Here is a 21,895-nt window from a genome sequence, read left to right as displayed (position 1 = left end):
CCTGTCCATACACTCTCAATGTATATTTTCCTAAAACGTGTCATCTATTGATACAAATATGAAAGAAACAATGAAATTACTATTGATGACGACTGATGTGTTTTGCTTACAATATTAGTGGAAGAACTCCTGAATTGAAATGAAACACAATGCAACTGAAGCAGTCAACACAACAGCGACATAACACAAGCATACATAAATAAAAGATGCACAGTCCGGCTGGGCTCCCCATGGACCCCAAATGATTTTTTTATATATACACCACAAACCTGGTTGGAATCAAATAAGCTTTGGTGTATTTGATGACAACTATGTGGGTGACAACTACCTAAAGGGACTGAAAAATCCAACCTACAAATAAAGAAATCTGACAAGTTATATACCCCTGGGGTCCACATGAATCCCAGGTGTACTGATGAGGGTTAAACTAGCTATTGAGACTGTAAACACATCAGGAAAATACTGACTGAGGCAATAAATGAAGTGAGAAGTAGGGTCATTTTCTCATTACATTCTATACAATCAGAACCAGAGGAGTCGCCCCCTGCTGGCTATTAGTGACAATGCAATGCAAAAACAGCACTTTCAGTTCATACAGCATCTTTGTGTAGCATTCATACAAAGATAAGAGTTTTCCATAATTAGTTTATTTGTGTATAAGGCTTCAAAAAAATCTGAGCCTAACAGAGGAGCAGTGCAGACTATAACTCCTTTGTTCATTCATGTCTAGAAAATAAACAGAACCAGCTGGCACACTAAACAAAGTGCAGCCATCAATTGATGTCCGAGAGAATAAACAGGCATCGTGATTATAACCGTTCCATCTTCCTCATGTGATGTCTTTCCCTGGTTTGAGCTTCCACACAATAAAAAAATACAGAATAATCAGTGAGAGTCCAAACTGTGCAGTGAATATTACCCCTGTGCTACGTTAGCTCAATCATCAAATCCTCAAATGATGTGGCCCTCATTAACCCAGTAAGAATTCCATTAAAGGAGTCCTCTGCCACCCTCACTTACAGATTGATAATTCTTCACCATCACACAGTATCTGCCTGAATTCCCCTCATAATCCTCAATTCCTTTTTAATTTGAAAAAAGGTCACAAGTGACAACTTCATTCCTAATTCCAATCTAGACTCCATCGGTGGTCACCGTGCCAGGAAATGAGCTCATCAGTCTGCTTCTAAATCAACTCCGAGCTTCGCTGTGACTCACCGTTTCATCATTTCCACAAAGTAAAGAATAATATATCATCGGGGCGACATGATCTTCTCTGCATAACTTGCTCCTACAGCATATTCCGAAGCCTGCCACTTAATTCTCCAGTGGTGTAATTAGTTTGTCAGAACACCATGCGTGTTGCTCATTGCATGGCTGCGTTTCCCACGTCACTGCATGTACAAAGACCGCTGTAAAAAACGCGTCTGATGTTTAGCCGGGTTCAGACTAAATGCTCCGAGTCCCGCTAATGAAGTCGGTGTTGGAGTGTGACTGACAACAGATGGGAGGCTCTGTCACAAACATGACATGCCCACCGATCACAGATTAGAAAGCCGCACAATTCCACGCTATATTTATTTATATCTGACAGGAGCGACTGCTCCTTTTATCCAGGTTTAGCTGTGTCCTCTGGGGGAGGAAGCTCAAGTTTGAGCTTATAAATGAATGTCTGATCCCCTTTAGTCCCAGTCTGTCACAATGACAGCAGAGTGTGTGTTCCAGTGTTTGTGTAGAAGTGGGGAGACTGTACAAACATTGATGAATATTCAAAAGCTCTCACTGGAGGGTAATTGTCCTCCTGTTTTATTATGTCTGTGTTTTATGCACAAGCATTTTGCCTTAAGATCACTTCAAGTGCTGACAAATGTGAATTACTTCAGGGCTTTTTAATATCTAACCTGCACACAGCCTACTTATGTCAAAGCATGTTCACTTTGACAACAAATAGCCTTCTTTAGGGTGTAAATTCAGATCATAATGTGATTGTGTAGGGGGCTGTGCACACTCCAGGGGCCTGTTTTTGCAATCACTTCATGGTTTGAGTCACTGTTGTAAATTCAGTCAGCCCTCGGCAAAAAATACGTAGCAAAGAGGAGCGTGTTGGAAATTTAAATCCTTGTCATAATCATCAGGGATGCTGCTGGTTTCCAGGAAGTAAACTCAGTCAGGGCCAAACATTCTGATGCAGGCAATAAACCAACGGAGACCTGAAAGGACGATGAATCCTGTCTCTTAGTGTACAACCCCCGGTCATACATTAGGTCCCACCCATAAAAGCTCCTCTGCTGTTGTGTCCTTCAAGTCATATTGGCTGAAGGAAAGAAATAAAACAGCCCCTGTAATAATGAAGTGACATTAGCTGAGCTGCATGCCTATAAAGCACACTGCTGCTCCGTCAGGATGCACCGGCCAGTCCAATTATACTGTAGACACACCGCAAAGAAAAATGCACTGGAGCTGGCCTGGAAACGAACAACGGGGATCAATCAAGGAGTGTCATGCTGCCAAGAGACACTGCTGGGACCAGAAATCATCCATAGCAGGGCCTGACTAACTGATACAGGTGTGACAGATGGAACAGGCTGATGGAGATGAAGGTGGGATGAGGCACGAGTGTCACACGAGTATATGGTTGAGAGCTATTCCTTTAATTGCAGCCATTTATTTTATTTCAAATGTCTTCCATGTAATAACAAGGATTACTTTCTTAAAGTATATATATCCGACAGCTGTGGTCGCCAGAATGCTACCATAAAATTACAGTAGAATATTTTCCTCATTTACAGTAAACAAATGTATTGATGTTGTTGATATTATGGTTACAAAATGTGCTTCATTCCATATTGTTACAAAAAGTTTTAACCTTTAAAGAAATTTTAGTTTAACTTGAAAATTTACATGAAAATACCACATAAAATAAAATTTGTGACCTGTTGTTAAATATTACAACATTTTTCCATTATCACAACAACACTTTGTGTATTTAACATTGAATATATGTATTTATATTTTTATTGCTGTTACAGCTGCCATATACATTAAACCATATGTCCATTACTAACACAAAAGTACATTAATTTGACCGCTACAAACGGTATTTTTTACATGAAATGAATGGAAAAATGCTACTTGTAATAAATATTATGGCATTTTTCTATTGTCATTGCATGCATTTAAATGTGAAAACTGGTATTCTTTTCAAGAAATAAATGCAAAAATGACAGTATTGATGTTTGATTGATGATATATATATATATATATATATATATATATATATATATATATATATATATATATATATATATATTTATAAATTTATTAATTACAGCATGTTTCCATTAAATAATGGCGCGACAGAAGGGAAATGTATTTTTTCAAGGCAAAAAATGTAAAAAAAAAAAAGTCTTCTCTTGGTTGATGTATTTACAGTGATTCAGTGTTATATAACCTGCATCAAACTGTTTTAGAGTTTACAGATTTTTACCGTCATGTATTGACAGTCTTTCACCGTAAAATTTACCAGCATTTTTAACACTGCACATATAGATATATAAACTGATGGATAGTGTGGTGATTGAATGGGGGATTATGTGTGTGCTATGTGGTGTGTACGTCCTGTAGGGTGGGCATATAGTTAATATGCATTAGTGCAGTTGTGTATGTATTCTATATTTGCTATTGTGTCTACATGCTGAAGGACTGCTGATGTAAATTGATGTAAATTAGCTAGTAGCTAAATTTGGCACAATGCATCTCTTTTCCTATGAGATGAATGTTTCTGTGCGCAGTTGCACATGAGTAAATAAAAAGTAGAAGTAATGAGTATTATATAACGTGCAGAACTACTCTATGTTTCCAATCATTCTAACTATATCCTGGTAAGACGGAGAGTAAAACACCAGCTCTTTTGTGTAACTTGGGAGCAATACAACACTGAATGTGCATCAGTAAAACAGAATAAAACTGACAAAATATTGTGAAAACCGTGGCAATGCTAGAATGCTAAGCTAACCATCTTCCACTTTCTGACTGGAGTTTGTTACCTTACAGGTGAGTAAAATACAGCTTTGACACAATGGAAAATAGTGAATGTTGGACTATGATCAGGCTATATAAATGCCCATTAAACACTCTCATGGAAAACATCAATGCAGAGGGTGGAATCTTAGAAGCTGTTTCCAGAAAATGCTTTTAACCTCAGAAATTTGCAAGCGATCAAGCAATTTTTTGCCTAACCCATTATCAGATCCAATATCCGCCATTTTTATCTGTACTGTTGTGGGTTTTTACAGATTACTGATGAGATAAACTGAAAAATGTGCAGCTTTGATGCAGCTACCTCTATCTGTCTGTAGTGTCTCTAGTAGTAGTGAGTCCCACTCACAGCTCTATCTGATTACACATCAAGTAATCCCCTCTATCAACCATGAAGGGTAAATGTAGAAAGGTTGTCCTTTTGTTTAAACACACAGGTATGTAAACATATATGAACAAAGGTGTTTGTGTCAACACCAAGATTTTCAATTTAACTGCAATGTTGGTCATCGATTCCTTGATTTCTAATATCCAGTATCAGTAAAACATGTGGATCATCTCCTAAAATTTGCACTAAAGTTGCTGTTTTAAATAAAAACTGATATTTCAGAGCCATTTCAAACAATTCTAATAATATTATCATTATTTCTAGATAATTTCAGCATGCAGCGAATGAAAAACTGCTGTGTCACAGATTGGAAACCGGCAAAAAGAGCCACAGAAATCATGTTCATCCCGTGTTAGTCATACTGAAGCAATGCATCATGGGTGTGACCCCTGACCCCAACTGCCTGGGAACAGGGTGTGTCACCATATGGTGCTGAGAGAATGATTGTGTGTGTGTGTGTGTGTGTGTGTGTGTGTGTGTGTGTGTGTGTGTGTGTGTGTGTGTGTGTGTGTGTGTGTGTGTGGCAGAGAGGGAGTGACGGTTGGGATGATGAGACCTAGGGGACCGTCGAGGCCATTGAACAGGACATGCAGAGCCAATCACACGTCAACACACCGGTTCATAGACACACACACAGCCGTAAAGATAACACATGGACATAAAAGTCATGTGGATGAGCTGAAACGCGTTTAAACTCCCCGTCTCTCTCTCTTTCTCTCTCACATAGACACACTAAATCATTCAGCTGGCCTGCCTGTATCTATAAAATGCCAGCAACTTTGTGAGTGTGACTCTGCAATGATTAATTCCCTTGCAGCTCCTGTCGTACATCACAGCAGCAGAGCAGTGAGCTGAGCGGCGGGGATGATGAGACATGAAACCATCAGCACACCTCGCTGCTAATCCTCCCTTGATTCCTTCATACCCTCTCTCTCTGTCTTTTCTCTGTCTTTTCACAGTGATAAGGGTCAGTTTGGCTCCTAGCAGTAAGGAGGTGCAGTTTCCCAGCACTCTGTGACAATTCCTGGAAATTAAATATAATCTGAATGAATGAGAGAAACTGAAATGCACGTGGGGTGTGCACAAACCGAGGCCCGGTCCTGGCCGGCCTGCAGGCTGCTCATCAAGGCTCGGTTCACTTGACTGAATCACACAAAGATGGAGGGAAGAGGGGGGGAGCTGGATGACCCGTGGTTAAGCAGGCTGCTTCATAATGGATGAGCACAGTCATCTGAACATGTCAGATCAGTATGCACGAGTGGCCATTTATTACCAACAATTCATTAAAGACACTGTATAGTCTGTATACACCTAATAAACATGATCCGCCTCATAGTGATGGAAGCTGAACATGACAGCAAAGAGAAGAACATCTATTCGTTGGAAGCTTAAAGCATCATAATTAAGTTATATCCTAATAAACGCTGCAATTAGAGATAAAAAAAAGAATGAAAGGAATAATAAATTAGGCCTCTGAGAGATAAATACTTGAATTATACATGAGTCACAAGGGCCATTTTTGACAGCAATATATGATGATTGCACCGTCTATAATAGTTTCCAGTGCCAAGATATGATGTTTTAAAGGTCAAATAACTTGACAGATAGTGTAAAGCTGCACTGTATGAAAACACAGAAATGTTAACTACAGATTCTCTACTTTAACTGGTTTTCAGTGACTATTTAAGAGCTGTAAATATGATGGAGGTGAAATTAACGAGTCTCTTGGTGTCATGAGATGCTGTCTGACTGTGTGGCCTCCACCTGGAAACAATGGGGAAGATTTACAGAGGAAGGAACAGAAACTCCAGTGCGATCCAGCTCACCTGCAGCCTCCTGCGCCGTATTATCCCCGAGTCATCCATGGTTTAATGAAGAGCTCCTGCTGGGGGTTCCCCCTCTCTTAAACAACCCTCCTCTAATCTGGGTTTGGACCCAGCAGGGCTGCGGCATCCAGTTCACACCCGAACTGCAGCTTCCTGGCGCACTGGGAGCCAAAAAAAGGCGCACAGTCACACACAGAGTCCGGTGTCACGTCGAAGAGGAAAACACACACATGTCAAGCAGTCCCATTCTTTCTGTTTAAAAAATACGTGTTCAAAGAAGCAGTGGTTCCCTCAGCTCCACTTGTGTCCTGACAGTTATGCTGCTGTCTCTGCGGTCGGGAGCATCCTTGACATTTTGCCAAAGATCCGTGCGCTTTGAAGCTGTCCAGCTGATCCACGGAGGGCCTCCACAGTCACAGCGAACACAATGTCCATGTGGGATCAAACACGGAACCCAAGTTCTTCTCAAGAATCTCACGCGGAAACGTGAGCTTCCGGTCACATTCGGTCACAAAGGACACCGAGTTCAGAGCTCCGCGTTGGAGAAAACAACCAAGCGATTATTTTACACATTACTGCGCCGTGTAGTGGAAGCTGAGACGCGCTTCATCCCTTCAGCTCCTCGGTCGGACTGACATTGTCGCTGATTCGCCGCGGAGGAGCCTGTCCGGTCCCGTAAACATCACCGGAGCTGAGAGAGCTCGTCCTTTCCCTCTTTTTCCCTCTTCAGAAACACGTTAAGTTCAGACTCTGGTCCGTTTCATTCATGCAGCCGTGGCTCCTCCACCTTCACTTCCTATGAAGTGGATACTGGACAGCAGCAACGCGATATTTGTAACCCCTTCCTGGGATTCCCTCTCGCCCCTCCTCCTCCTACGCACAGCGGAGAGGCTCTCCTCGGATGAATGGAGAATGCAGAAGATACAACCAGGAGAACTCTTCACAGGCTATTTAATCTAAAGCTCTGACTATGGAGGAAACTGCTTTTAGATCCTGCATGGACGTGTGTGAATGTTTGAGCCAAATCAGCACCACAGACAGCGACACAGCTTTAACAGAATAACAGTGAGGAGAAAATTAAGCCAAAATAGGACTGGATGCACTGTTGAATGCATCAGCAGAATGAAACATGGTGGAAGCTGGAACAAAAATACAGCAGCAGTCATTATAAAAGTTAAATACATGCGTGAAAGTTGGAGAATTTAGCTCTGATTTATAACAGTTTGGCATAAATGATTATCAAGCAGCCTCTGAGTACCTGGCATCCACATATGTGAACATCTTTTTCCCCCCCAAAAACAGCATATTGTTCATAATAATAATAATATAAATAATAATAATAAATAATAACAATAGCAAGAATAATTATAATAAAAATAACAAAAACAATAATATGAACAATATAAATATAATATAAATAAAATAAAATATGATAAATATAATAATCAGATATTAGATATTATTTCTGGTCACTCCTTATCGCAAATAACTAGAAGAAATGTAAAATGCAAACCCAACCGAAAGCTCCTGGTCTTAGGAGGTTAAAAATATAGCAAAACCACCTTTTATGTCCAAAGCTTATCTGTTCATAACCATCCATGAATAATCCCATAGCCTAAGATTCAGTCCCTGTCACACTGCATTTCTTTTTATTTGATTAATTTGATATATGATTTAAATCATCTGTCCAACATTGTATAATTCAGACAGGATAATCAAATTTAACCATTTATTTCAGAACAACATATGCTTGTGTTTGGTGGTGACTCTCGAGTGATGCTCTGGAACAGTCTAAGCGAGCATGACTCAGACAGTCCATGAGATCACAAACCCTTCAGCAGAGCCTGAGATCCATAATGTTTAAATAAATACACTATGAACACAGAAACGAGGAGACCAAGTTAAATGGAACTCATAATTCAAAATCCAGTTTACATAGGTTTAGGGTACAACAGTTACGAAGCATTTGTGCTCTACAGTGCTGCGATATATAAGAAAGTGTCTCTGAATGAATAGTTCAGGTTTGTGGAGCAACTCTTCCTCAGAAAGTGTCATAGCAGGACGTGATCAGCAAGAACAGTCCAATTATACAGAAAACTGGAATTAAAGTGGGTTTTCAGAGCATAAATCCTCCTTTAAAAAGATCATTGCACATTTGAGAGTTCAGTGGTGCACAAACCATTGGCACTGGGCTACATAGATGTGGAAACAAGTGATATTATCAGACGAGTCATCCTTCACCATAGTCTTGATCCCTACAGTGACATGATCTGGTGGCTCTGTTATAGAGTCTGGAGTATTTCACAGGCATGATTTGGGTCCACTTGTCACTTTAGAGTAAGGGGTGAATAAAGAGTCCCTGAAGAAAATGTTAGACAGCGATCTCCAAATCAAAGCATCAAATGAAGAAATATGTTAGAATAATGGCGTTCTTCACTCCAGTAGATCTCCAGAGACTTTTAGAATCAATGCCAAGGAGTTTTGGTGGCATGTGGTGGCCCAACACCTCCCTAAGGCACTTTGTATTGATTTTTCCTTTAATCTGTCACCATCTAGATAGATAGATAAAATGTTTCCACCCGTCACATTCCTGACAGACTGACGAGTGGCCTTTTGGCAAAGTCATTGCTTGATTCAAAGGGGATTAGGACTTTCACACAGTTTTTATGTAACATATGGTCCTGGCTGCCCACACAGTCATGACCTCGTCAGTGCCAGACGCAGCAGGAGATCTGATGATGGAACATCCAAGCATCCAAACTCAGCCCACGCCGGCCCATCTGAAGGGGAAAGGCCAGGAACGCTGCAGGGATGCTGCTGGTGTGTGTTCAGATGACTGAGAAACTTGTTATTTTTTGAAAAGAGAAATCTGATCTGCAAAGATTACAAACCAAGAATCACTTTTTTTTTTAACAGACAGACTAAACTTTCTACCTGTAATCAGGTCAGTTGTTCTTCCACTCTGGTCCATATTTAAATATCTTAACATTAAATGGATTGACATTGGTAGAGATAATCACGATCTCCAGAAGATGTATCCTACTGACTCTGGTGATCCCTTGGCCTCTACCACCAGCTTGACATTTGCGGTTTGTATTGAAATTTTCCAGCATTTATTGAATGAATTGTGTTACAATTTGGTGCACTCCTCCTTCATGACCCCCTTAGGATGAACTATAATCACTTTTATGATCCCTTAGCTTTTGCCATTCTCCATCGTCTGTTCACACACAGTTTTGGAGTTATTCACAAGTGCTAAAACATCTTTCTCCATGTCAAGCTCACCTTATTTTGATACAAAATACACTGCCCGGCCCAAAAAAGTTGCACACTCTAATATTTTGTTGGACTGCCTTTAGCTTTGAGTACGGCACTCATTCGCTGTGGCATCGTTTCGTTAAGCTTCTGCAATGTCACAGCATTTATTTCTGTCCAGAGATGAAATATTTTCTCACCAAGACCTTATATTGATGATGGGAGAGTCAGACCGCTGCACAAAGTCTTCTCCAGAACATCCCAAAGATTCTCAATGGGGCTGAGGTCTGGACTCTGTGGAGGACAATCCATCTCATGCTCCCTGATCCACTCATTCTCAATGTGAGCCCCATGAATCCTGGCATCATCATCTTGGAACATGTCCATGAGCATCAGGGAAGAAAAGCTCCATTGATGGAAAGATCTGATCATTCAGTATCTTCAGGTAGTCAGCTGACCTCATTCTTTGGGAACATAACGTTGCTGAACCTGACTAACCCCAGATCATAACTCTAACCCCCACAGGCTGGTAGGCACTAGACATGATGAGTTCATCACTTCATCTGCCTCTTTTCTTACCCTGATGCCCCCATCACTTTGGAACAGGGTAAATCTGGACCCATCAGACCACATGACTGACCACATTTGTTCCTCAAAGATGATGGTTCTCCACTATCCTTCAGGTTTTAATAGTGCGTTCGATGGTTCTAAACCTGATTTTAGTAGCTTCAGAAATCTCCTTAGTTGTTTTCTTTGCTTGATGCAGTCCAATAATTTGACCCTTCTGAGACAGATTAACATCCTTTCCATGACCACAGCATATGTTATTATTATTATTATTATTATTATCAGTTTATTTAAAAAGGGACCATGTACAATATTAAACATAATGTTTCTATTTGATGTATTGCACCAGAGTTTGCTTTAAGCTAATTTCCATCTGCAGTCCCTTGGCAGATGGAAATTCTAACATGGTTGTTTAAGAAATGAGAAGCTCCTCACTGCATCAGCTACGGTTAAATGAGTTGTTGCAGCTGAAATGTATTCATCAGTGCAATAATTATCCAATGGAAGGATCTTACCTATTTGCTTAGTTAAATTCAGGTGAGGACTTTTTTTTTTTGTTGGCCAGGCAGTTTGCATTCAATTAAATTTACTAACTGTTCTCAGTCAGATTCACCCAATACCAAGTCTATTTTCAACATGTTAACTCATAAATTTATGTTTAAAAATTCCATATTAGATGAAAGTAAATGGGGGCCCAAAGCAAATATTAGCAAAGCAGTCCTCTAAAAGATTAATCTATGCATGGTTTCCACTGGAGGAAAGTGAACAAATGCAGCAGAATCTAGAGCATTTTGTAAACGTAGGCGATGATGCAGCATTTAATCAGTGTCTTCCAGTCACTGAGTGGTTTACGTTGCATCCCAGGATGGTGTCACCTTTCATTCTTCCTTACTCAACATTCCCCAATCCCATTTCAGAATCCTTTTCTTCACGAAGGTGGGACATTTATGACCGCTAGTCACATGATAACATGTCTGTCTTGGATGCAGTGATGTATATTCTTGCATTGCATTAGCAGAATTGCTTTCATTTTGTTTGACTGACTGAATTTATAGTTTATTGAAGGATTTCTGGTGTATTTCTTCAACATGCATGTATACAGTGAGGTAGCACAATCCATGCAGCAGAGAAGTGGCCTCCTTTTGTTAAAGAGAATCTTAGTTTATGCATAAAGAAAACATATAAATATCTTGTAGATCTTAGTGTAGATATCAGAGATGTCTAAACAGTGAAATCTAAAGACCTTCTCCCTGCTGTGTCACAATGTGTGCAGAAGCACAAACCTAGTCAGAGAAAAAAGCCCCAGTAAGCAGGCTGTTATTCGTTAGATTAAATGGAGCTGTCAGGTGCGTCTGGCTGGCAGTCAGAGAGCCAGATCGTCTCACTGCTGATGGCAGTGGTTTGCTTTGTAGCTTGTATGCTGTGTAAACCCCCACAAACACACAGAACTCTCCCAGCGCTGCCGACTCGCTCTCATGCACATAAAGCCTTGTTGTCTGTCTGCTCCTCTCAGCTCTGTCACTGCTTTGAATGCCACAGTGAAGCCGGTGGACGCATACCAGGAAAGAGACTCTATTGATCTGTGTTAAACTGAGAGCAGGTGGAAATCTGGCTGGGGAGACACACTTCAGTGACTTTGATCATTTTGCCATTATGGCTGCCGTAGAATAAACTGCTGGTGCTGGGCGGCCGCCAGAAATGATGCTGCTTTTCATATCCTCTTACGTAATGACTTTGTAATCCTTTTGAGTTTGGAGAGTCACAGCTGCTCAGTTTTGTTTGGAACAAGATTTGATGTCACTGTTCCGTTCGACATTACAAAACTGAAGGACAGACCATCCTAAATACTGAACAAATACTGCAGTTTGGCAACAAGATGAAATTAGAGAATGAGGATTCTCAACAACAGCGTGCGTCCAAAGAGCAAGGATTAGTGCTCAGACACACTGACTTCCACTTTTTATTCATTCATGGCCTGATACACAAATGAAACGGTAGACTATAGGTGTCAAACTCATTTCAGTTCAGGGCCACATTCAGCCCAGTTTGATCTCAAGTGATCAGTAAAATCACAGCATAATATCCTGTACAAAAAAGTACATTCTGAAAATGTTGACATTTTTAAGGAATTCTCTTTTTACAAAACATTATGAACAACCTGAAGTTTCTTAAGAAAAAGAAATTCATTTTCAACAACATTCAGCCTCAGTTTATCATTTACACATTACAACTTACAGATCACAGAGTGTCTACAAAGGAACACAACATTTTGTCACAGCTACCTGGAACTGATGATATAGTATCTTACTTTATGGTCAAAACGAAAAAAGTCAGACAAAAAACAACAAAAACAAGACAAAAATATGAGGCACAAAATGACAAAAATGAGACAAGTGACACGAAACAAAACAAAAAAAATGAAAAAAATTCACCAAAAAATTACAAAGCAACAAAAAATGGACACAAACAAGACAAAAAATGACAAAAAAGGAACAAAATGAGAAGAAAATAGACAAAAAACACAAGTGAGACAAAAATGAGACACAAAACGACAAAACAACACACAAGAAAACGAATAAAGCAAAACACAAAATGACAAAAATGAGACAAAAAACATAAGCGAGACAAAAAGAAAACACAACGCGACAAAAATGAGAAACAACAAAAACATGAGACAAACAACAAGTCAGACCAAAAAAGACAACAAAAACAAGATAAAATATTATAAAAAATGAGACAAAGAACACGAAAAAAACAAAAAAGAGATGAAAATTAGACAAAAAATGTACAAAGTGACAAAAAATGGACACAAACAAGACAAAACATGACAAAAAAGGAACAAAATGACAAAAAATAGACAAAAAAACCACAAGTGAGACAAAACAGAAACACAAAGCGACAAAAACGAGAGACGAATGGCAAAAGTTAGACAAAAAAAGACAAAAAACAACAAAAACAAGACAAAATATGACAAAAATGAGACAGAAAATGACAAAAGAACAATGAACAATATAGTATTTTACTTTATGATCAAAACAACTTGTCAGGGTGTAGAAATTATTTTAAATTTATAGTTCTACTAATTTACAATTTCCAGTTATTCAGATTCAGATTCAGCAAACTTTATTTGTCCCCAGGGGGCAATTAAAATGTCTTCTTTGTAATTTTTACACTTTGAGGGCCGGATTGGACCCTCTGGAGGGCCAGGTTTGGCCCGCGGGCCGCATGTTTGACACCCATGTAGTAGACATTACACGCTGCACATTGCTCAGAAACCTGCTGTCTTACGAGAACACCAAAGGTTTCAGTATTATATGTGGGAAAGTGGGCTTTTTGTGGTAGAGCAGCTTTGTTGAAACCCATCACAAAGACAAAAGAAGGAGCTGAAAACAAACGTCCACGCTGTTGTTGAAGGTGATGTGATTCCTAGTCTCCTCAGAAAGGAGGATGTTAATTCAATTGTGTGAGTTTTTTCCAGTCGTATGACCCCGAGGAAGAAATAACAAAGTGTCGGTATATATTCTACACACACACTCACACACACATACACTTACACAGGATGTGAACAGATGGGAGGGCCGAGGCTTTCCGGATCATGTCCTCACTAAAACTGTACAGCTGCTGATCCTCACTGCACTGAGCTCCTGCATCAAACTACGCATTGTACGTATTGCAAGTACATTTAATTCTGTAAAAGACTGATCCTAAAACACTTGTGAGCAAAAGTGTGACATTCAGTAATTAATACAGCCTCGTTAATCTTGCATTTAATAATGTTGTACATCAAACTTACACCACCCCCGCGGCACATAGCAGCGTTTCATCGCTCCTTTGTGATCCTGCTTTTCATTGAGACTGTCAGACGGATGTCAGAGCTGCTTTATGCAAAACACACACTTGGGTAATGCTTAACTAATGCATGGTGACTTAATGCATGATTTATTGGAGACTGTGTGTGATCAGCCTCCCTGAGCAGCACAGCAGTACTCCCAGGGAAATAAGAAAGTGTATTTATTGTATTCAGAAACTGTCATCTATATGCTGCTCCATGACCCAAACAGACCCAAATTTAATAATAGAGCTTTTTAGCTATTTACCAATATCTAGTTTTCTCATTTTCCTTTCATTTGTGTGCTGTCTTTTGAAATATCTTTCTGATTTTAATTGCTGTATTACAGTTGTTTCAAGTACCAGAAACTAAAAACACAATTATACATTTAAAAAAAAAAAAACAAGTTGCTTTAAATAAAGTCAAGTGGATCATGCAGGTATTTGCTTGTGGCTAAATATAGCCTGATCCATAAGTATTAAGGCAGTGACATCATTCATTCTTACCTCTGTACACCATCTGGGTGGATTTGAAATGAAGCAATCAAGGCGTGATTAGAGTGGGGATTTTTAGCTCTAATTCAAAGGGTTTAACAAAAATATCGCATTAACCACTTTGGACTTAGGGCATTTTTTTATATAGTCATTTTCACAGGCTTAAAAGTAAGTCATCAGACTAACACAATTATATGTGTGAGGATTATTTTTAATACTTTGATGCAAATTCATTGTGGTCGGTGACTGAAGTCTGGAAAATGTGGGGAATTGTGTCACTGTACAAAAATTTACAAACTTGACTTTATATAGATGTAGAAGTCAGAAGCTTACTTTCACTTTAGGTAAATAAATTTAAAGACATCTTTCTGCATTACTGACATTTGAAGTCCCTCTCTGGTCACTGATTAAACCACTAAAAAGTCTAAAAAATTTGCAAGTTTTGCCATGGAAATAATCCCTTCCTACCATAAAACAGTTTAGGTGTAACTCGACACTGTTCCTTCTCCTAAAAAGTGCAGGTTTAAAGTCCCTTCCTCTTCTTCACCTGCAACACCAGCTCACCTATGACTGTAAAACTGCTCTACGCTGCACAATGGCAAGTTGTAATATTGGAGTAATTCATCCAGACATGTTAGAACCAGAAACTGAATCAGAAGAATAGGAAATATTAGCAAAAGAAACACCATGTGGACACTTCAACAAGGTAAAAACAAACAAACAAAGACTTCTTTGACTTGTTTAGCTTGAGTTAAAAGTTTGAGGCAGCCTTTCACAATAGGTTCGACCAGAAATTGATGTATCTGAAACCGCATTTCTACTTAAGTAGTTTGGAGCCAGTGTTAAATGCAAACATATTTACCACAATCTTTTGTCGTACCATACTACTGTGACAACCCCTCCTCAAAGTGGCATTAAATCTTTCTCCATACATGCTTCTAGACTTTCTGTAGCACATATTCTGATCCAGCAGGGGTAATAGAAAGCTGTATTTCTTCTCTAAAGGCTGCAGCTCCTGTGATATTCTCCTGACAGCTCAGATGACCTCTTGAGTGTTTGTCTCTGAACTCGATCTCTCTGTGCTCCAGAAGTATCCCTGCTCTCCTTGTCCGATGACGAAGACCATAAGGGGAAAAATTATAAAGATTGTTTTCAATATTTAAAAAAACAACTTTGTGCACAAAATTCAACGTAAAATGCATCTTAAAAGAGCGTTTTCTATTTCAGTGACAGAAGTATTGGACAAATATTGACCAAACTGTCAAAAATGAACACTGTTTAAGGAGGTTATCCCCTATTGATGTTACAATGAAAAGCAGCATCAGCAGCAGTATGGCTTTGTAAAAATAGACTTTTAGCTCCAATACCCATATGTATGTTTTTTGGTTTTTTTTGTTTTGTTTTGTTTTTCACAAAACCATATCTGCAATAGTAAGAGAAATGTGCAATGTTATCATGTGCAATTGTGACAGTGGGAAATGTGCAATACAATTATGTGTAATACTGTCAGAGGGATATATGTAGTGGAATCTAGAGACAGAGGGGTAAGTGTTGTATAACAATGTGCAGTAATGATAGAGGGATTTGCGCAATAGCAACAAAGGGAGATTTGCAATATAATCATGTGTAAAGATTAATAATTACTGCTTGGTAGCTTGCCTTGGTCCCCATCTTTTGTCTGTTCATGTGCACTTTGTGATATTGCTTGCTTTTTTGTATGTCTTTGTTCAGTTATGTTATTTGTAATCGTTTTATCTTTAACCCGCTAATGGGACTAGAGATGGAAATCAGCCATATGGCTATAATCTCTTGTATTTACTTATGAATGTTCATTAATGCGAACTGCCCCATTTTAAAAATTAATAAAACATACAAACAAACAACCTTTCAAGGTCAAAAGCATATTCCACATCATCTGATTATCAAGCCTGTACAGCAACTAAATAGCTCTACTTATATCATGTGTATTATAGCAGAACAACACACACTGATGCAAATAGAGCGCCCTCTAGGGGATCACTATTACCAGACACGATGGGACCAGATAGGGTATATGTGATGCTTTACAAGTAGACATGATTATAACAACACAAACGAACTGTATGTGACTGTGGATTTGCCCAGCAGCAGCCTTTTTTGAGGAGCTATTTCTCACCTGTAAATTGCTCTTGTATGTTTTTTCCAACAGTCCTACAAAAGCAATTCACACCAATAATGTGTGGCTCCACTGATGTGTCCTTTTGCCTCACAATAAATCACCACTATGACTCCTTGTGGAGAGGGAAAGCAGTGCAGCAGAGACTCTGCATGGTTGTCTGATGCTTAGTGTGCCTGCAAAGGTCAACAGAATTACAAGAAGTTATCATTTTATCCCCTGATATTGCGGTTAATTGGCCACTTAGCAGCAGATGAATGAAGCTAATTCCACATTTTCTGTTTTCATACAAGGAAACGATCTGGAATTAGTACCTTACGTGGTACGCTTTTGTTTCCCAGTTGATTTAATTTGTGCCTGACTGATCCCTGAGGGGAATATCCTCATCTACGTCTAGAGCAAATCAGAGCAATTAATTGGTCTATTTTAACTCCCATTCAAAAGTACACGTCATTCCCAGCATCACATGAATTAGAGTGAGTAGTGGAAACACGACGTAATCTGTAAGACGATCACAGAGTCACACTAAGGTCGGAACTGAAGACACACACACACATGCAATCACACACACTACTGGTTAAATTAGATTAAGTTAAAGCCAGAGTGTCAGATGTTGTGTTAAACAGACTTAACACGGTGTTCTTTCATCTTTTCCTGTCTGTTAGCAGAAGAACAGGCTGTCATTGTGTTTTTCTTTCTGTAGTTCTTCCGCTAATCTATATGTCGGATAAGTTGTGGGTAAAGACTAAAAATTTACATCCCATCCTTTTTTCCCCTCCATATCTTCTCATCCCTCTTTCTTGTCTTTGTTCCTCCAATCATTAATTACACACACCTACAGACTGACGTCACCAATCAGGAGGCCAGACAGCGGCAGCAGGCACTGTGGGTAATCCTGATGGTTACTGAGTCTCATTCTGAATCATAAGGTGTCCCTCCTTCTGTCAACCTAAAGGCAACGTCCAGCAGGACATCCCCAAATGGACTCTATAATAGGATTGACCCATTCATTAAAGTCAAAACCTCCCAATCAACAAATCAACAAACATCTTAACTAGTACTTAGCTAAAGCGCAGATACACACATGTGCACTGAGACATTTGATGTATCGACATGGGCAGTTTCAAGCATTTATAGAACCCAGTTCACATAAAAAGCAGATTTAAAAGCTTTACAGCACATAGGCAACCTCTAAAAGCAACTGAAAACTTTAAAAGACTGACTAAAAGTGTCAGCAGGAAAACAAATCTGGATGCTGAACTGATATATATGTAGTAAAGTCATGTGAGCATCTAACCATCCCAGTGTACTAAACTATTATCACTACTGATGCTAAAAGCACAGCTAATGCTGATGGAAATGTTATTATTTTATTGGTGTTTGGTCAAAAACTAAAGCACAAATGTTCAGGCGAGTTATTTCAGTGAATCCAGAGAGGAACACGAATGTCTGCATCAACTTTTAAAGCAACTGAAGTGGCAACATTTTTACCAAGGTCGAAGAAAAATGAGGCGAAAACTCAAGCACAGTCTGGTGCAAAAAGGTTTCATTTGCCAAAAGGCAGCAATCAACAGCTCAAACTTTGAGTTAGTTCTGGGACTAAAACAACCACTCTTCTCTCAGAACACTGTATTTATTCTCTTTGGGGCTCCTTCTGTTCTTCTGTCATGTGTAAAGTTGAGTACTGTCTGCATCATGATGAATACATTTTCTACATTAGTGGTACTCAAAGCTCTTTACCGTTTTACAGAAACACTCGCAAAAAGATGCAGAAGAGTTGCAATAAAGTTCACTGCTCCCATAGGACACACTTCAGCTCCCTCAGAACATGTAAACACGTGCAGGAGCCAGAGATTGAACCATCAACCTTGCAATTAGTGGACAATCTGCTCTAGAACCTCACTAACCCATGATAAGAAGTCTTTTTAATCTGAAAACTATGGCGTTTAAGAAGCATATAGAGATAAAACATTATGGAACCCAGAATTGAACCTTGTGGAACTCCATAATAGGTTTTGTATTGTGTAGACTTGAACAGAGACTAACAGGCTCTTGTTCAGTAGTTATGAGCCAAACCAGGTCATGGCAGATCGGCATTATGCAGATGAAAAGGTACTTAGACAGCTCTTACAGTTCAGGAGACTTCATTTCATATGAATAGGCTGTGCAGTTTCCTTCATAGTCTGACTTGTAAGCGTTTTCTAAGTGTTTCTGCTTGGGACAATGTAAACAACACTGACGCTGAGAGAGCTTTAGCTGTCTCCTTTGTACTGTATCAGTCGATCCGTCAGAGGAACAGTTAGATAAACCAAGGACAGAAGAAAGCAGACAGAAGAAACGACAGGAACTTTGTTATATTATTCGCTAGAAGTTAACTAAAGCAATAGGGAGCCAGTCGAATCAACAAAGCGACAGAGAGAAGAACAAAAGCAGATGTTATCTAAGCAAAGTGCTTTCCCAGAACAAGAAGATGACTTGATTAAAGTCAAGGCATTTTTCATATGTGTGTGTCTGTGTGTGTGTGTGTTTGATACAGTGTGAATGGTAATTGGGTGCAGCTTCAAAGCAGCGATAGCAGAGACCCAACTAGTGTCTTTAGTCCCTCAGACAGTTGATGAAAAGACCTACCTACACACAGATAAGCCTATTATAATGACGCAGAGTCCTGCAGTAGAACACAGCAACTTTGAAAAAGCCGTACACAGCTGCGGCTTTGTGCCCAGACTGATGTAACCCTATCTGAACTCTTACGTGGGGACAAAAATACTCAAGCCTTCTGTTACATTTGACTCTTTAAAAAGAACCAAACAAGCAGCCGTGGCTGATTTGACTCCCGTGTGAATGTTTGGACTGTCAATCATTTAAAACTATGATGTGGAGCGATTAGATGCTGCAATCGGGACAGAACTGCTGCAGAGAAACCAAAAGCAGAATTTGTCTTGTCCATTGATCTGCTTCCTCTGAGGTGTCATTGCAGAAGCAGAGTTATGGGACAAAGAGTTCTGTTTGTCAGGACTTTCTTCAGCTATCCATCTAAGGCTGCAGAGTCTGTGCTTGTAATACAAACATGAATCTGTCTGGCCGTGTGTCATGTGATACATCTCCCCAAACGTACACCCACACAGCCTGAGCATTACAATGCAATTCTTGTCTGTTATCCCCTCCTTAATGTCAAAATCATGAGTCAGAGACTTCTTTCGCTTGTGATTTCCTTCTTATGTGAGCAGAGGAAATGAGATTAGATAAACCACAGTCTCAGAAGCAATAATCTGGGTATGAAGGAGATGATGAGGAGGACGCAATGTACAGAATCAGCTGCTGTGAAATATGTACATCCAGATCAAATCTAAGCGAAGCTGAAGCACAATGTGCAGATTTTTCAAAGTGATTTTTTTACACATATATTTTTTTCTGGACAAAATGAGTGTATTAAACCTAATACATATCTAAAGATGAGTGAATCACAATTTTGCCAGTAGTGAGATAAAAATGAGTCATAAGAGTAACAGCAACATGCAGTACAACCTCTGTAGAAGCACCAGACATGTTCAGTTATGCAGTGCAGAACACTTTTGAAGCAAGTAAATTTTTTTTGTGGGTCTTTACAGATTTCTACAATACAAAACGGACTTCTGTTTCAACACCAGGAAACAAAATATTACCTTTTTGACTTTTAATTTTGCCTGAATGTGTCTTTATTGAATCAATTAATAGAACTTTCATTAGTGATTGCATTTACATAGAAAACAATTAAAGAATCACCACAAATCATACTGAAACTATATTTTCAAAGAAAAAAATTGTAAAATTAAAATTATTAATAAGCACGTTAAATTTTTATTTATAGAGACTTTTTATTTGATAAATCCATTGGTTTCTTTAAACTTAAAATGAATGACAAGTTCTGGTCATGCTGATAAAACTGTTTCCTGTGGGGTTTTTGTTGTTGTTCTTTTTCTTGTTTTGCTATTTTTTATTATTTTTCTTTTTAAAAACAAGCCAGGTCTGAAATCAATACTGGTTGAAAATTGCACAGATATTTGTGAAAATGCAGCTTCCGTCCCATCCTGGATGATCCTGGTAATATCTACAATGTTCTAAACACTTAAAATGTGCATTATTTGCAATAACTGTATGTGGTGTGTATACTGTACAGATGTAAATACACTGGACACAGCTGGAATGTGGACTATGTTGATGTAGAAGGTGGGATGGAAATTGCCCAACATGTACAGATTGGATCTTGTTATCATATATGTTGAGCTATTATATTTTCTTTTTGAAATAATGTTGCCACTATCAGGTAAAAACTGTCATAAAACGTCCTGACTTGTTACATTATGCACAAAAAGGTATTACTTTTTCACTCAGCATTTATTTTACATAGGCAGGATATTACATTTTTCACTACATTATGCACAGGTTTAAGATTATGAGTTTCTGCAGTGAATCAAACCACAGTGGGGATTCTATACAAGAGAAAGTTAGCTCTATAACAATAAGGTAAGTGTTATATATAACAACAAAATACATTCTATAGGAGACCATTAATGCCGTCTTTTTGCAAATTTTGCACTATTTATTTTCTTTTTTTTTTTTTTTTTTTTTTACAGGTTACAAAATTGACCATATCTCAAACAGCAAGTTATGTACAGACTCCAAATAAATTTCGTCTAGTTCCAAATGATATTGTGCAACTTTTTTACATTTACAAATTTGAGGGATACAGCGATGCAATTTCTGTATTTTGAAACGTGAAAGAATAAAAACGATTTTCAGTTTTTTAAGGTTTTTTGCACTTTTAATCAATTTATTGTAGTAGTTAAGACATAAGTCAATGCAAATTATTAAAATTTGGGATCTAAGGGTTATTTTGATGTGAAGCAAATAAAAAAAAATGGCACTACAGCATGTAAAAATGTAAAAATATATCCTGGTGCACAATGGTAGGTCTTTAAGGGTTAAAACACAATACTTTTTAATGGCATGAGATCAGTGGTGGAATTGGATTGTGATTTGCTAATAGCATCTTAATGGATTTATAGCTAAATTAATCCGAATCTTGCTCATTAAAGATGATATGTATATATATTTTACTCTGCCCTATAGAAATAAGAGCAAGGTCAGACTGGATGGCTTCTGTTTGTTCTATTATTACCGACTCCCGTCTGGGCAGTTTGCACCGCAGGCAGGAGTCCTTGTTCATTCCATCAGTCTCCCACAGGTGTTGCTGACGTACTCTGGCACTGAGCTCAGTCTGAGGATTTGACGTGAGCAAACAAGGCCGAGTAGATAAAGAAGCAAGTTTGGGGAAAGGGCGAGCAGATGCACTGAGCTGCAGCA

At 38.8% G+C, this 21,895-nt stretch overlaps 1 protein-coding gene across 4 annotated transcripts in view; it reads right to left on the bottom strand.

Moving 5' to 3' along the window:
• LOC111566393 (microtubule-associated serine/threonine-protein kinase 1-like) overlaps positions 1 to 7,086 on the bottom strand; it is a 61,482-nt gene extending 54,396 nt beyond the window's left edge. For 2 of the 4 annotated variants that reach the window (XM_055005197.1, XM_055005196.1), the window contains exon 1: positions 6,253 to 7,086. In XM_055005197.1, coding sequence (XP_054861172.1) covers positions 6,253 to 6,291 — 39 coding nt within the window. In that variant the 5' untranslated portion in view covers positions 6,292 to 7,086. The remainder of the gene's footprint in view (positions 1 to 6,252) is intronic. The other 2 variants (XM_055005199.1, XM_055005198.1) reach the window with 1 other exon arrangement.
• Between the last annotated feature and the right edge of the window lie 14,809 nt (positions 7,087 to 21,895).

Source organism: Amphiprion ocellaris, chromosome 19, assembly GCF_022539595.1.
Source record: "Amphiprion ocellaris isolate individual 3 ecotype Okinawa chromosome 19, ASM2253959v1, whole genome shotgun sequence".
In the NCBI taxonomy this organism is placed as follows: Eukaryota; Metazoa; Chordata; class Actinopteri; family Pomacentridae; genus Amphiprion; species Amphiprion ocellaris.
This window is presented reverse-complemented; position numbering and strand designations above follow the sequence as displayed.